The sequence below is a fragment of the Acomys russatus genome, chromosome X (genome assembly GCF_903995435.1).
Source record: "Acomys russatus chromosome X, mAcoRus1.1, whole genome shotgun sequence".
NCBI lineage: Eukaryota > Metazoa > Chordata > Mammalia > Rodentia > Muridae > Acomys > Acomys russatus.
The window spans coordinates 5907713-5925293 of NC_067169.1; the positions used below are offsets into that span (position 1 = coordinate 5907713).

Here is a 17581-nt window from a genome sequence, read left to right on the forward strand (position 1 = left end):
GAATTAAGACCATTGATGTTGAGAGATATTAATGACCAGTGACTGCTAAGTCCCTTAATTTTTGCTGTGTGTTACAGTCGAGATTTTGTGAGATTATGATTTTTCGAGGGTGTAGTTAACTATTTCCTATGTAGCTTTGGTTGTAATTTGGCCTTTTGGGGTAGAGTTTTCTTTCTAGTAACTTCTGTAAAGCTGGAGTTGTGCCTAGGTACTGTTTGGATTTGTTTTTGTTATGGAATATCTTGTTTTCTCTGTCAATGGTTATTGATAGTTTTGCTGGATATAGTAATCTTGCCTGGCTTCTGTGTTCTTATATGGTTTGCAAGACCTTTGTCCAGGCCCTTCTGGCTTTCATGGTTTCTGCTGAGAAGTTGGGAGTAATTCTGATAGGTTCACAATCGTATGTTACTCGACATTTTTCTCCTGCCACTTTTAATATTTTTTCCTTGCTCTGTATATTTTGTGTTTTTATTATTATGTGGCAAGATGATTTTCTTTTCTGGTCTATTCCATTTGGTGTTCTGTAGGCCTCCTGTATGCTCATATGCCTTTCTTTCTTCAAATTGGGGACATTTTCTTCTATGATTCTGTTAAAGATATTTTCTGGGCTCTGGAGTTTGGTGTCCTCTCTTTCCTCAATACCTATTATTCTCAAGTTTCATCTTTTCATGGTGTACTTGATATTTTGGATGTAATGTGTCAGGAACTTTTCATATTTAGCACTTTCTTTGTTGGTTGTTTTGAGTTCTATGACTGTGTCTTCAAGTCCCGATATTCGTTCCTCCATTTCTTGCATTCTGTTGGATAAGGTCACCTCTGAGATGCTTGCTTTCTTCTCTGATGCCTCCTGACCACGTTTCTCTTCTGTGTGTTCCTTTATCATAGCTTCCATTTTATCTTCAGGTCTTGAACTGTTTTAATGATTTCCTTCATCTGGTTATTTGTATTTTTCTGAAATTCTTCTAGTGCCTCTTTACATGACTCTTTTAAATCTTCAGCCCTCTTTTTTGCCTCCTCCTGCAGTTGTTTCCAAATTTTATTCGTTTCTTCCATTATCATCTTCCTTACTAAGGACTTGAGTTCATTTGGTGTATTGTGATTATTTTCTGGTTCTCTGGGTTGTTTTCATTGGGATTGCTGAGATCTGGAGATGCCAAACTGCTTTGGGTTTTTTGGCATTCTTTCGCTGTCCTCTTGTCATTTTGGTGTCTTTGATGTTGGGAGGTACCTTCAAGTGACCTTCCCTTGTTGAGAGTGGATAGTTGATGATTGATTATAGGTCAGGTGTCCTTGCCTGTGGCGATCAGGAAGTTTTTCCCTGGAATAGGCAGGTGGTCCAGCTTCCACTCCTGGAGATTTTTCTCTACACCTTAGACTCCAGACTGAATCAGCTAGCTTCTGTCTGTTGGAGAGTGCAGGATTAGTGTGCCATGGGCCAGAAAGAATATGGATTCAGGCCACTGGCAGGATCCAAGATGCTGTCACTTTCAATAATGGTGTAAGCCAGGATGCACAGAGATCGCTCTACGCCAGCAATTAGCCACTGCAGGCATGACCCACATCTCCTGATACCTTGGGAGTTCCTGCTGGGGCTGTAGGATATGATCCAGCTAAGTTCTGTCTGTTGGAGAGTGCAGAATCAGTACGCCATGGGCCAGATACAATATGGTTTCATGCCGCTGGTGGGATCCAAGGTGCCTGTACTTTCCAAGACCCTGTAAGCGGATATGCTCAGACATCCTTCTACGTCATCGAATATATACTGCAGGCACCAACGTCCCCTGATAGCATGGGAGATCCTGCTGGGCTTGTGAAAGCTGATCCAGCTAGGTTCTGTCTGTTGAAGAGTGCAGGATCAGTGCACTGCGGGCCAGAGACGATTTGGTTTCAGGCCGCTGGGGGGTTCCAAGGTGCCTGCACTTTCCATGACCCTCTAAGCCAGGACGCTCAGAGATCCCTCTAGGTCAGAAATTAGACACTGTAGGCACAACCCATGTCTCCCTATAGCCTGGGAAATCCTCCTGGGCCTGTGGGAGAAGTCAAAGCTGGTTTCTAACTGCCCCTGTTTGCAGGCTCTGTCCGTTGTGTCTGGCTTTAGATTGGGCCCATGAAGGCCCACGAGTTCCACACACACTCTAGCTGTTTTTGGTGGGACCTACCGCCTGTGTTTCCACTTAGCCTGGGCGGGTGACCTCTGCAGTTTGGCATGGGGTGGGTAGACGGATCCAAGGGCAGTTTCACCCTATTCCTTGTGACTCCTCAATCCATGGGCTCCAGAATACCACCTCCCCACACAGCGAGTTTGTTCTTTATATGCCTGGCTGCAGCTTGCATGTAGATTACATGTGAACGTTCAGACCCAGAACTGGCCACTTTCCCTAGTTGAGAAAATATAGTGTTCATTTTAAGCATCTTAGCTTCTTCCCAGAACCCAACAGTTTTCCTCCACTTAATTTGATGTTGGCTATCTGCTTGCTGTATGTTAGGTTTAGGTAAGGGCCTTGTATCACTGATTTCTCCAAGGCTTTTACCACGAAGGAGTGTTAGAATGTTGTCGTTTTATAACGAAATCCCAAATGATCTCTTTTTACCAATAAAGACTCGGGAGCCAGAAGCTGGGGTGAATACCTGCCACCTCAGAGAGGCAGAAAAAGCACCAAGCTCACCTTCCTACTCAGCTCATATTACAATTGAAAAGGCCCCAAATCCTCACTAGCTCAGCTGACAGCCCAGGAGGAAAAGGCCAAAACACCCAAGGCCAAAGTCTTGCTGGCTCAAAGTTCAAAACTCCAAAGGCCAAGGAGCTCAAGAGCTCCAAAGCTATCACTAGCTTTGCACTCAGGCTAGTGAATTCAACAAGCTAACTCCTGTCTCCTTTATGAACTATAAGGGTTAGACGAGACATTTCTACTTCTACTCTGCACGTAAATATTAGCTTCATAGAAAAGTGAAGGCAGTTGTTATAATTTTTGTTTTTGTTTTCATTACCTACCTACTGAGAGCTTATGATTAGTGTATCTAAGGGTTCTGAGGTTCTTGTTGCTTTGTAAGACCAGATGTCTTATTATTCACACTGCCTTCACTCTCGCTGTGTAGCCAAGAATGACTTGAATCCTCCTGCCTCTACCTCCTGAGTGCTGGGATTAATGATTTTGCATTTGTATGTGCATGCCATGTGTGACGATGTCAGCAGAGGTCAGAAGAGGGTGTCAGGTCCTGTACAGCATGATGTGGGTGCACAGAAGAGAACCCAAGTTCCTCTGTAGTGCCTGGGCTGGGTGCTGTGGCACTTACACGTTTGCATGTTCTCCTTCTTTATAACCATTACCCCCACAAAATATAAATTAATAAAAATTCTGTCTGGCTTTTAGAAACTGTCTTCAAAACAATGTCTTGTTTCATAGGGAGTACAGTCCTCTCCATTCATAGGTCAGGGCAGTATGTTGAATTGACTAGCTTGAGTATAAACCTCGTGAATAGCCAGAGCAAGACTAAAATTCCACTCATCTCCGCATTTGTGCTCCTTCCACACCCTCCACACTCCATTTCTTCCCTCACCATTATCAGAAAAACATGGTTTTGTGGAGCAGTGTTATTTATATTCAGTATCATATCCCCGTTATCCTGCCATCTTCAGTAAGAAGCCTGGAGAAAGGAGAGTGGTCTTGTCCACCAAGGTTGTTAAAGACACCATCAGATGGAATTTCAGCATGAGGGCTGGAAGCAATCCTCAGAGGGTGACTAAGATCCACCCTGGAGTCTCACAAAATGTAAAACAAGATAATCAAACCTAAGGAACCCACCTGAGAGCTCTTGGTGATTGAGAGTCTGAAAACCTTACATTCTTAGAAGGAGGCTCAGAGTGCTGGTTGTAAAGCCTAATGTTCCCCACTTTAATTCTTCATAACCTAAAAAAAAGGAAAATCCCTTTCATTTTGCACCATGCTGGCCTCTCAATTTATGTGATGTCCCTTGAAACAACCAGTAAGAAGTGAGAGAAGATTAAGGTTTCTGCAGCCTTACTCTATTTCCAGTCCTGGAGAGCAAGACACCATATAAACATGACACCTCACCCCAAGCCACTCTCTGAAGTGACAGAGCCTTTAGCCCCAGCAGCAGCATTCTGGTCCTCCATACCCATGTCTAAGACCCACTGGCAGTGACCTTTTGCTGATTTCCCAGAGAACTAGTCAGTCCAGTTCTTGACAGTGGGAAAAGAAGGCATGGCTGAGGGAAGGCACCAGAGACAGCTATGCCTAAATAGGGTAAACTCCCACTGGCCTGTGCTGCTTAGGTAAAGTTTGGAATCAAGAAGTTAGAGGCCCCCTAGCCTGAGCTAAATCCCTATTTCATGTGGTCCTGACTCTCAGGCCACAAAGTGGGCTTGCTGCTGGAATTCCTTAGTCCAGGGACAAAATTCACCTTTGTAATCAACAGCTTTGAGATTGGGTTGGGCCACAGTAAAAGGCAGGAGTGCCTGTGGAGAAGCTGAATCTGGCTTTACTCTCTGAAAAGGTTCCTATTCAGATATTATCCCTCAGGCGTTCCATAGTATAGTAGCTAACACTTCTGCTTTACAAGTAGAAGGGCTTGGCTTCAAGTCCTTGTGGAATTGTAGTCCTGCAATGAACTCATACTTTTGTAAATACCTAGACAAAAAGCAATACTTGAGACATTTTTCTTGTACCTATATTTTTCCTAACACCTTTCTGTCTCTGACATGAAAGGACAGACACCATTCCTTCACCAAGGTCACAACTGCTTTAGATAAGGTAATGTGGAGCATGAACTGCTGTCTTCCACACCTCAGAGAGGCTCCAGCAGGAGTTCCAAACATCAGCCCTTTCTCCTGAGTCAGGGCAAGTTGACCCCCAGAAGCTCCCAGGAAAATACATCCATAAAGACACACTTTGACTGCAGCTAACAGTTTTAAAGGTTAATCGTGATCATAGATTTAGTATTTTTTCTTTTAAATGTCTTCTTTCTTATGCTTCATTTGAACCAAATAATGATAACAATAGTAGTAGTAGTAGTAGTAATTATAAGAAGGTGTTATATTTCAAATTTTGCTTTAAGAAAAATTTATTTCAATGTTTAAATACCTCGCCTGTCACCACTTCCTACTTTTGTGCTACTGTGTTCACTAAGGAACAGAAACAAAAATATTGTTCCTCTTAGTCTCTTATTTATCAATAGTTTCTGGGATCCCTCCACTTAACCAATGGTAATGTTGCCCTGGTAGACATCATCTGTAAACAGATGATTACTTTACTGATTCTGGAATTCTGTGGAAGAAACCTATTGATTTACAAGGAGCAGTCAAAAGTTCTAAAAAATGCCTGCAAAGAACCTTTTTTAAAAAAAGTAAACCGGAAAATGGAATTCCTAATCAAGAATTTCTGTTATGCTGCACTTAGATCAAAGGGGGGATAATGAGGAAATTTTACTGGGGTGATGCCTTTAATTTGGGCATGGATTTAAAGCAAGGCCATGGTGGAAGCAAATGTAGCAGTTCATTTAAATGAATTTCTCCTTGACCTTGTGAGGCGCCTGTCCCCTGCATCCAGCACATCTTTAATAAGGAAGCTACACATGACTGTGCTCTCTTACCTTTGATGTTGATATCCTTAGAAGCCACTGAAGCTTCGCCTCTGTGGTTATTGTGTCATGAGAATCTATTTCCAGTCATTTTGTAGATTCAATATCTTATTCAACTCTTTAATTTCTTTTTAAACTCTAAAAATAAAGACTAAGAACAACAGCATACTTCTTTTCCTTTCAGTTTAGCTGGAGGGTTACTGGAATGAATATTCTTCTCTTTAAGGAAGAATTTATATACAGTTTAGAGTATATACAGTTTAGAGTAAATGCAGAGATTCTGAGGCCCCAAAGTGCTGGACAAGCATATTACCCCTGTGCTTCCATGTAATTGTGAACTGAGAACTTCAGAGAATTGATTCAGCAGGATTTCCAAATGAGCACTTTCTGTAGAGAAGATGCTCTTGCTCTAGTGATGTCAAAACAGGCCTAGGTTGATCTTTGCATATTTCAATTCTTTGGCTTGGAGTGTGGCTGGTAATGTGCACATATGGTAATATGGTTATTCTGATAAATAGACAACATATAGGATCATAATTCTAATTTACTTTTGGTTTACTTATAAATATTTGTATGCATTTTTGTGTGGGCAGGGGTGTGTCATAGTCCTGGAACTGTATCTCATATTGGTATAAGAAATTGAATTGAGATCCTCAGAAAAAAACAGTGTGTGCACTAAAGTACTATACCACTAAACTGTAAATTCTAATCTATAGAATGATTTTTTCATTACAAAGTGAGCACTTGCGTCTTTGTTCATAATATGCAAGATTTTTAAAATAGATTTAATATTTTTAGTTGTGTGTCCATATGAATGTTCGTTATGTGTGTGTGACCAGCCAAAGCTACACTGAGGCCTTGCCTAAAATTACAACAACATAGCCCAACTTGACTCATGTGCTATTACTGACAGTAATCTTGTAACATGTGTCAGAGGTGGTCATATAGAAGAGTAAGTCGAATTAACTTATATGTTAGTAAATTGAAAGATGATGATAGATGATGGAGAAATTGCCCACTATTTCATTATCATCTTATAAAATTCATACTACCTACGAGGAGCAAATGGCTATGTTGTAAAAGTAGAAGCAAACACATGGTCAGAAGTAGGAAAATGGAGCCTGGCGGGTGGCACATGCATTTAATCCCAGTAATCCGGAGGCAGAGGCAAGCGGATCATTGTGAGTTTGAGGCCAGCCTCGTCTTCAAATCTAGTCCAGGACAGCCTAGGATACACAGAGAAACTGTGTCCCAAAAAGGAAAACAAAAATAAAATAAAATAAAAAGTAGGAAAATGAGCTGGGGCTGGTGGAATATGTCTTGAATATCAGCACCCAGGGAGGCAAAAACAAGTGGTGCTCAATGAGCTTGAAACCATCTTTTCCTATAGAACTTTGCTCCTAAGAACCCCAGGAAACATGATTTCTCATTGATTGTTGCAATTTACAGTTGTTCTATACAAAAGGTGAGGATCCTCCTTTCTTTCTCTTGCATTTTAAACATTATCTGAATTTTAGAAGGCTCCTCATGAAACCAGAGAGGCATTAGCAAAACAGTGACAGACAGCCACACAAAATGAGTTTTTTAATTGATAATATGTTAACTAATTAATAGGTTATTTTCCAATAGGTTTTTTAAATTCAGGTTTGCTGGGAAGGCTCCACACCACAGTGGGTTGTGCCCCATGAAACCTAACATAAGTAGATATGCTTTCCTTATGAAACACAGCTGATTGCATCCAGGAGGTCTTCACATATGGAGGTTGCAGATATTGGAGTTATAGAATTTAATATTTCAATCACCATGACACCACATTTGCAAATCATAATACTCATTTTCTGCTTCCTCTCGGGGACCCCTGTGATTAACAATGGAGAATAGGTGTCATGGGAAGGCTCTGTACTAATGGCTATGCCAATTACCCTATTGCAGACCTTCATGTCTCTCGACATCTTGTCCCTGCCTCCCCATCGGTCCTGACTTATGTTAACATTCTTAAACAGGAAGACCAAACCCAGAAGACCTTCAAACCACTATTTCCTGGCTACAGTACATTCCTTATGCTACTAACCTCTTTCCCTTCACCATGCACACAAACTTTTCCTTCTCTGTGCTTCTCTTTTCCGAACATTATTAGCTGCCTTTACGATTCATGCCTCCCTTTATAAATCACAAGGATCTCTGTCCATTCAAAAGTCACATGCCATCCCTCTATTCGACCTGTCCCCTCTCCTCTGCCTTGTAGGGCCCTCCTCAGAAACCCATCCTGCTCGCTCTCACAATATCAAAGTCACAATGCCAATGTGTGTTAGCCCTGCTGCCATGGTTTGGTGTAGGGAGACCACTGGTTCCTGCCTTACTCCTCCTTTTCAAGGCTTCTTCACCCCTGTAATGATTGTTCCCCATGTTTATCTCTATAAGCCTGAAGAACTCGCCTTACAACCAGGAGGAGCTGGAAAAAGAGAGATTTTCATTCCTCCTCCTCATTGGATTGGGCTTGGCAGCTTCACTGGGTACTGGTGGAACTGCAGGAGCAGCCCTCACTCAAACCCATCATCTGGCCAGTGATTTCCAGGACAAACTCGATGAGGGGATGGCTTTCACCACACACCGTCTTGAATTCCTTCAACTCCAGATTACCTCCCTGGCTGGAGTCACCCTCCAGAACCAGAGAGCCCTGGACTTATTGGCTGCTGAATGGGGGGGACCTGCTTACTATTAGGGGAAACGTTGTTTGTATGTCAGTATATTTGGGTTGGTAGAACAAGATGTACATGTGCTTAAGGATCTGCTTGGGGATCTCCAAGCACAATACTCTCCTTACTCACCCAAGCCCTGGTATTCAAATCCCTTTGTAAACTGGCTGCTCCCCTTCTTTGGCCCTGTACTAGGCATTGGAACCCTTATTCTCCTTATACCCTGCCTTATCCAGTTTTTAAAACAACAGATAAATAATATTGCTAAAGTTACTGCTAGCTGTTTCTTGGTGCAATACCAGAGAATTCCTAACCCCAAAACACAATAGTAACACATCTTCCCTTTTTCCTTAAAAAAGAGTGGGGGCTGTGGGCCCTTGTCTGAATGCAGGTGAGACACTCCCTCCAAGTAAGCTTCTTGCTCTTACTTAGGTGAGCAGACCCCATGTGGATGACAACCAACCAGACCCCGATGTGTTAAAGAGATAATTGCTTGCAGAACCTAATCTGCACAAAAGATGTCAAAAGATGCTTCTTTGAAGAAAAACACATCAAAGGTACCCTGTAGATGAACCCTTTAGAGTGTCCTGGGAATGTCTCCTGCTATTCAAATACCCTAAGTTAAAAAACCCAGGTACTGGAAGGTTTAGCAGATTACCACCCATGCCTCCCATATAGCTCTGTTCTTGTCCTTTTTTAAAGCTCAGTGAATAAAAATCTAGGTATTTGACTCTTTTGTCTTTATTTTAATAAAGTTGAGTCTGGCCTTTCACAAGCCAGAGGCCCTCTTCTCCCTCTTAAAAGGACACAGATTTCCCTTGTCCCAACCCAGCTGAGCCCAGTTGACCTGCACTCCCTGCCTGCCCAGATGTCTTCTTGACAACCGATTTTCAAAATGGAGCATTCTTCAGCTAGCCTCCAGAAGGCTGAAGGAAGCTCTGGGGCCCGATTCTCAGGGCAACCTACCAGGGAAAGGAGCCCACATAGGTTGTATTCCAATTTATCAACTATTCTTTAAATTAAATCACATTTTTAAATATATAATAAACATCAATGGCAGAACAGTACATACCTTCACTCTCATAGAGAAGTAATAATAAGAAGCCTTTGACTTTACATGGTATTTTTTCTCTGTCCTTGGTCACAGCACTACCTAAATGAAGTGGAGAGCTAGTTTAGGATCAGGAGCTTAACTTGAGCCACTGGTCTCACTAAGCATCTCATTCCATTTAGTTTCTTATATCTTTCACTCAGTCCCTGACGATTACCCCACACAGTCACCTCCCTCAGGAGGAAGTCTCAGAAGATATTGTTGACACAGTTTGGTTGGTTTAGCAAAGAAGATACTGGTGTTATTCCGTCTTTAAATATATGTTGAGTACTGGAAGAAAATAGAAACTAAAATCAGAAGACCATGGTCCCTAATTCTTTCTTCAACAACATTTTTTAGAAAGTGACTTTCAACAGATCCTGCTGAGTAAACACAGCCTCTATTTGTAAGGAAATATTATAGAGTGTCCTCTCCCAGAAGAGCTTGCTGTCGTCTTGACAACTGATCATTCAGGAAAACAAAAAATTTGGTGGAGGAGCAGGAGCTGAAGGTGTTGTTGTTGTATTGGTTAGTGGTGTTGTTGGTATTGGTGGTAGTGGTGGTTAGCATATTGGCCCCAGTCTTCCTAGCCACATTTGAAGACATTACCTGCCTGACACTAGCGAGGCTAGATACCCAGTGGATAAAAGGACAAAACCTTTCTCTCTCTCTCTCTCTCTCTCTCTCTCTCTCTCTCTCTCTCTCTCTCTCTCTCTCTCTCTCTCTTACTTCCATCTTCTCTCTTTCTCTGTCTTTCTCCCTAATTTTCTCTGGAGCAAACACCAATTCTCCTCCCCCCCCCATGTTCATATATTAAAAATCTCCATATCATATTTGTTGTGTGGCACAGACTGCACATCACATATTTCATATTTTATCTTATGTTTTATATATAAAAGTGATGATAGTGGTGATGAAGGAGGTGATGGTGGTGGTGATGATGGTGTTGCTGTTGATGGTATTGATAGTGGTAGTGGTGGTGGTGGCTCAATTCTCTGTAAAGATGTACAATGTTCAGGTAACACAAGATAAGGACAACATGGAAACAACTACAATGTTAAAAGTGAGGAAGCTGGCTGAGGGTACAGATCCCCAAATTGATTTGAGAAGAAAGATGCTATTTGCACTGGCATGAACAAAAGGCAATTTCTCTGTCTATAAAATGATGACAATAAATGCTCCTTCGTAGAATTCTGCTAACATAGAACACACAGTAAGGCTGGAGGTGTAGCTTAGCTCAAGATGGGAAGACTTGCTTTGAAAAGGGGTGGGATCACATTCAATTTCTATCAAAAAACAAAGAAAAATATTTATGTCAATATCTTGCTCAATCAACTACCAATAATACATGCTCATTAAAAATAAAGATGATGGGAGGAGCAAGGTTGTCGGATGTAGAGTTTCAGTTTTGCAAGAAAAAGTTGTGTTAATCTATTCAGCAATGTGAATATAGGTAACAGTATCAGATTGTGCATTTTAATAGATAAAGTTTTAAAAAGATAAATTGAGTAAATTCATTTTTAACAGGAAAATCACCTTGTGTTTGTTTGTTTGTGTGTTAATTAGAAAAAGATAGAGATTTATATACTGTATGAGCAAAACTGGGGCCAGCTTAGAGAGCCAACACACAAAAAAAATCCAAAATTTCTCTTTCCCATTTTAGCTGTCTGCTACATGTTGGAGACATAAGGCCAAGGTGTAGAGGCTTTGCTTGACAAAGTTCCAGGGACCTCCGGCTGTCCAACCTGCTTTATAAACATCCAGAAGACCTTTTGAGGCTCTGATTGACAAAGTTCCAAAGGTCTCTGGATGATTACCACTGCCCTTGAATATTATGAGTGCTCCAGGTCTAAGTTTGTCTAAAAATTACTTTGAAATCTGATCTGTCTTCTAAAACTGCCTTTCTGTTTCTCAGCCCAAATGAAATTCACACTGGGAAAACTTTCTCCTACAGAGAATGTTAAAATAAGTCATCTGACTAAAGTCTGGACACAGTGATAAGGGTCTGTGCTCTGACTGTGGGCACCCAAGAAGAAACTGTTTGGCAGGAAAGTTAGGACCTAAATATAAGATTCCCTGGCTAGGTACTAATAGCTGTAGAAAAAATTCCATAGAATCTGCTTTGAGAGCAAAAGAAGTTGGGCTTGGAACATCATGATGTACAGATATTTTATAATACAAGACTCATTCTCAGTTAGCTTAAGTTAGGACATCACACCTATTGGTTTTGGACTGTGTGTAAGCCAAGTTCTTGCTTTATTAGAGAATATTTATCTTTGTAACAGTCATGTAAACACAGAAGTTTTACGCAAGGGAAGTTCATGATTAAACTTTCATAAGTACTGGTTAAGAAATAATAATCAGGTCATGATGACCATTGCTTGGAAATGGATTGGTTTCTGCTGTAAGCTTTATTATAGTTTATAGAGATGTGTTTGTATTTCTTTGTTAAGCTTCTCACTTACTTTGTTGATCTTTAAATGCCCTATTGATTCTAAAGGATGAGTAAATCATGATGTAATCTGTAATGGAAAAACTGATCTTCACTTTAAATAAAGTACTGGGGCTGGCCCAAGTAGTAAGACAGAGAGACAGAAAATCTGAGCTATTAGACTTTTCAGTTTGTACCCCAAATTATGCCTGGAGGAACATCTTTAAATCCTCCATTCCTAAATCTCTTCTCAAGAGATAGTTCTTCACAAAATATTGATTTCCCTTCACTAACTCTTCACTGCCTCCTCAATTCTTCCTGCCATGGATCCACCAAGATCCTATTCTCTATTTCCTGGAGTTGCTCTGTGGGAGTTTCTATTATCCCATGTCATCTCATTCCTGGCTCAAAGAACTCAGAATTCTTTCACTTTTTCTTCTTGTTGAAATAAACACTTCTCTTCAACCTCCAAAAGAAGTTCTCGTCCCTGAAACTAAATAGTTTAATAATGGAAGCAAAAATTAACAAGGGAAACATTGACTCATCAATGAACACTTAGTGGGTATTTATAGAGTGGGGAGTGAGAGTAATCAGGATGTATTATATATGTGTATGAAATTGTCAAGAACTACATTCAATTGATAAATGTAAATGATTGGCATTACTCTAAACTGTATATCAATTCTTCCTTCAAGAGATGAATCATCATCCCATTAATCCTCCAGCTACACTGAAAGGAAAAGTACTATGCTTTTGGTCTTAGTCTCTCCTTTTAGAGTAGATAAAGCACTTAAAGAGTTGAATAAAATGTTTAATCTATAATCACAATCAACCTTTAAAAACATCAGCTGTCATCAACGTGTGGCTATGCTGATGTAATTTCAAGGGAAGTTCTAGGGGCCAAATCGTCCTGGTCCAGGGGAAAATGCTGATGGGCAGAGCCCCTGGTGAAGTGTGGTGAAGCCTATCTAAGATAGGGAAGACAGCAGCTGAGGCTTGGACTAACGCTGTGTAAAGCAGCTTCAACATTGGTAAAGAAGAGATGTCTATCCTTTTGTGCCAGAGAGAGAGAAACACTTTAGAAAAGTATAGTTACAAGAAAAAAGTCTCAGGTTTTGTTTTTTTTTTTAATCTAGGATAGTTATAAAGGGGCTGGGCCCCTTATTGACCCAAGGTCACGTTTGAACTGAAGACCTTCTGCTTATAAAGCAGAGGTGATAACCATTACACTATGGAACCCCTGAGGGGTAGAATCTGACCAGTAGCCTTTTCAAAGAGTAATGCCAGACTCAGAGCCACCACAGGAATGCTTGCCTTCTGCTGTAGCTCCACCCATACTGATGGGTGCAGAATTCCAAGGTAAATTTTGACACTGGGATCGGGATTTCTAGCAACTTGCCCACCTTGTGGTCTTAGACTCTGGACCACCTGAAACTGAGGTTGAGCCCAGGCTCAGGCTAGGAGCAATCTGCAGATGGTAACAAACTTACAGCGAGAATTCTCAGCAAGGTAAAATAAGACAATCAAAAGAAAAAACCACCTGAGAGCTTTTGGTGACAGAGAGTCCAATATCCTACCTCCCTTGAAGGAGGCTCAGAGCAGTGAATGTAAAGCTCTAAGGCCACAATTGGAATTCTTCATGACCTAAAAATATAGGGCAATCCCCTTTCATTTTCCTCCAGGCACGTTATGTGATATGCCTGTTGCTGTTTCCTATGTAACAACCAGGAAAAATTGGCCTGTATACAACCATTTCTAGTTTAGCCTTACACAAATGGGACTGAAGAGAAGCCCTGAGAATTTGCTCCTCCTGGGTGACTCCTGGAAGGGATTAATGTTGGCAAATCAAAGGAGAGCAAGAGAGCTGCAGCCTTAGACCTTTTCTAGTCCTGGCGAGACAAGACACCACTACACACATGAAACCTCACCCAAAAAACCCAATCTGAAGTGCCAGAGTCCTCGGCACTGGCAGCAGCCTTCTGGTCCTCCACGTCCACAGCGAAGAGCCACGAGCAGTGACTTTTTGCTGACTTCCCATAGAACAAGTCAGTCCAGTTCCTGAATGTGGGAAAGGAAAGTATGCCTGAGGGAAGGCACCAGAGGCAGCTGTGCCTAAATAGGGTAAACTCCCACTGGCCTAAGCTGCTGAGGGAAAGATTGGAGTCAGGAAGTTAGAGGGGCCCAAGCCTGGGCTCAATCCTGGGTTCAGGTGGTCCTGACTCTTAGTCCACAAAGTGAGCTTGCTGCTAGAATTACTGAGCTCAGGGTTATAACTCACCTTTGTACTCAGCAAGCAGCTTTGAGAATGGATTGGGCCACAGCAGAAGGCAGGAGTTCCTGTGAACCATCTGACTCTGGCTGTAGTCTCTGAAAAGGCTACTAATCAGGGATCATCCACCAGGGGTTCCATAGTGTAGCAGTTAGCACATATGCTTTGCAAGCAGAAGGGCTTGGGTTCAAGTCCCAGTGGAACTGTAGTTCAGCAATGGACTTACTCTTTTTTAAGTACCCTGGATTAAAAAAAAAACCTTGGGACTGATTTTTTCTTACCTTTATTTTTTCTAACACCTTTCTGGCTTTAATCCAAAATGACAGAAACCTCTCCTTCACCTAATACAAAGCTGCCTTGGCTGCTGTCTTCCCTACCTCAGAGAAGATTAACCAGGAGTTCCACCCAGGTGTCCTTTCTACTTAGTCAGGACAAGCTGATCCCCAGAACTTCCAGAACATAAATCAACATGGCCACACTTTGATGGCAGCTGATGTTTTTGAAAGTTGATTGCGATCACAGATTTAATATCTCGTTCAACTATTTAAATCCCCTTTGAGCCAGGGCTGAAATCAATAAATTAGAAACAGAGAGAACAATTCAAAGAATCAACAAAGTTAAGAACTGGTTCTTTGAGAAAATTAACGAGATAGACAATCTGTTAGCCAAACTAACTAAAAGACAGAGAAACACTATCCAAATCAACAATATCAGAAATGAAAAGGGAGACATAACAACAGACACCGAGGAAATACAAAGAATCATAAGAACCTGTTTTAAAGGCATCTATGCCACAAAATTTGAAAATCTAAAAGAAGTGGACAATTTTCTCAGCCTATTCCATTTGCCAAAATCTTATCAAGTTCATATAAACAAATTAAATAGCCCTATTTCACCTGTAGATATAGAAGCAATCATTGATAGTATCCCAACCAAAAAAAGCCAAGGGCTGGATGGCTTCAGTGCAGAATTCTACCAGTCCTTCAAAGAGGAGCTAATACCAATATTCTTCAAGCTATTGTAAAAGGTAGAAATGGATGGAACATTAATAAATTCTTTCTATGAATCCAAAGTCACAATGATGCCTAAACCCCACAAAGATGCAACAAAAAAGTGAATTTCAGAGCAATTTCTCTTATGAACACTGACGCAGATCTACTCAATAAAATACTCACAAAAAGAATATAAGAACATATCAAAGACATCATTCACCATGACCAGGCATGCAGGGATGGATTAATATATGGAAATCCATCTATGTAATCCACCATATAAACAAACTGAAAGAGAAAAACCACATGATCATCTCCTTAGATGCATTTGACAAAATCCAACACCCATTCATGTTTAAAGTTCTGGAGAGATAGGGAATACAAGGTACATATCTAAACATAATAAAGGCTATATACAGCAAGCCAATAGCAAACATTAAATTAAATGGAGAGATACTCAAGGAAATCCTTCTAATTTCGAGGACTAGACAAGGCTGCCGTTGCCTCTTCAATATAGTTCTTGACGTTTTAGACAGAGAAATAAGACATCAAAAGGAGATCAAGGGGATCCAAATGAGAAAGGAAGAAGTCAAATTATCCCTATTTGCAGATGATATGATAGTGTATATAAGTGACACCCAAAATTCCACTAGAAAACTCTGACAGCTGACAGCAAATTGGCTGGATAAAAAATTAACTCAAAAAAGTCAATAGCTTTCCTATATACAAATGTCAAACAGGCACAGGAAGAAAATAGGAAAACTACACCCTTCATGATAGCCACAAGCAATATAAAATATCTAGGAGTAACTCTAACCAAGCAAGTGAAGTACTTATTTGAAAAAAAAATTTAAATTTCTGAAGAAAGTAATTGAAGATGACATCAGAAGATGGAGGGATCTACCCTGTTTGTGAATTGGGAGAATTAACACAGTAAAAATGGCCATCTTACAAAAAACAATTTACAGATTTAATGCAATCCCTATTGAAATACCTACAAAATGTTTTGAAGATATTGAAAGATCAATTCTCAACTTCATATGGAGAAACAAAAAGCCCAGAATAGCAAGTACAATCCTATACAATAAAAGATCCTCCAGAGGAATCTCCATTCCTGATCACAAGCTGTACTATAGAGTAACAGTAATTAGAACAGCATGGTACTGTCACAGCAATAGGCTGTTGGATTAATGGAATCGAATTGAAGACCCAGAGAGGAATCCACACACATCACTTGATTTTTGAAAAAGAAGCCAAATCCATTCAATGGAAAAAGATAGCATCTTCAATAAATGGTTCTAGTCTAACTGGATGTCTGCATATAGAAAAATGCAATTAGACTTCTATTTGCCACCATGAACAAAACTCAAGTCCAAGTGGATTAAAGACATCAATATAAAACCAGAGACATTAAATCAGTTAGAGGAAAAATTGGGGAAGAGCCTGGAACACATTGGCACAGGAGACAACTTCCTGCGCAGAACACCAACAGCCCAGGTGTTAAGGTCAACGATTAGTAAATGGGACATCATGAGGCTGAGAAGCTTCTGTATGGCAGGAGACACTGTCAACAGAACAAAGCGACAGTGAAGGAGAGAAACCTGTTCTTTAGGATCCCAAATGTGGGATCAGAAAGGTCTAGTGAGAGAACAGGTGATGTTAATTCACTAGAAGAGCAACCACCTTGTGTAGGAGCTTAATTTCTATCAGATGAAAAAGATCCCATGAACAGACTCTGGGAGGAGATAGATATATAAATGAGCCCAGAACTGGTGGCAGGACAGATTGGAGACTTGAGATAGATTTGGCTATTCATTGCCGCTCTTCAAGATGCTCCTAGAAAATACCACTCGAGGGAAGGCTTCAGAGATCCAGCTCCTGCTGAGGCTCTGGAGTCTGGTTTCCTCTGGTTCTAGTGAAAGAAATCCTGTGGCTCCTGACTGGAGAATCGTTCCTCGGGACTGATATCCTTAAGGTTTTGTGTGTCAATTAATCCTCATTTCCTACTGCTTTGGTTAATCGGGTTATAATTGATGTAGGCTCGTTCAATAAGTTGTTAATAAAATATTCTAGTTAAGAAAATTAAGTCAACAAGTGGTGCCCAATGTGGTTTGGACATCACGGGTAGTTTAACTTCTAGTGTTGTGGAGGAAGATAATGGTTTTCAAGAGACAGTAATTATTCTTCAGGGTGTCAACAAAGTCACAGCTGCTGTTACAAAATCCTTTCCTGCCTTATACCCAGACGGGATTTTTTGTTTTCTCTTGGTCTTTTACTGTATAAAATATTTAAAAATTTGGCAGAAAGATCGATAAGATGCAAAAACCAGAAGAGTCAATAAGCTCTATTCTGTTGGATAGAATTACTGACTTGACTGAACAAATGGGTAAAATGAAGAAAAAACTGGAAGGGCTGGAAAAGCAGAAGGTACCTTTGGTCAAAAGGGTACCCTATGAGAATATACAGGGGGAGGTAATCCCCCTCAGGAACAGTCATAGGAGAGGG

The 17581-nt window shown here is 40.8% G+C and overlaps 1 protein-coding gene across 1 annotated transcript in view; it reads right to left on the reverse strand.

The window, feature by feature from the left end:
• Positions 1 to 1639: 1639 nt before the first annotated feature.
• Positions 1640 to 17581, reverse strand: part of LOC127184665 (claudin-34-like) — a 55675-nt gene continuing 39733 nt past the window's right edge. Inside the window, exons 2-3 of the mRNA XM_051141006.1 lie at positions 13744 to 13873; positions 1640 to 1837 (exon numbers count right to left, since the gene is read on the reverse strand). Of these exons, the coding sequence (XP_050996963.1) occupies positions 1640 to 1837; positions 13744 to 13873 (328 nt within the window). The remainder of the gene's footprint in view (positions 1838 to 13743; positions 13874 to 17581) is intronic.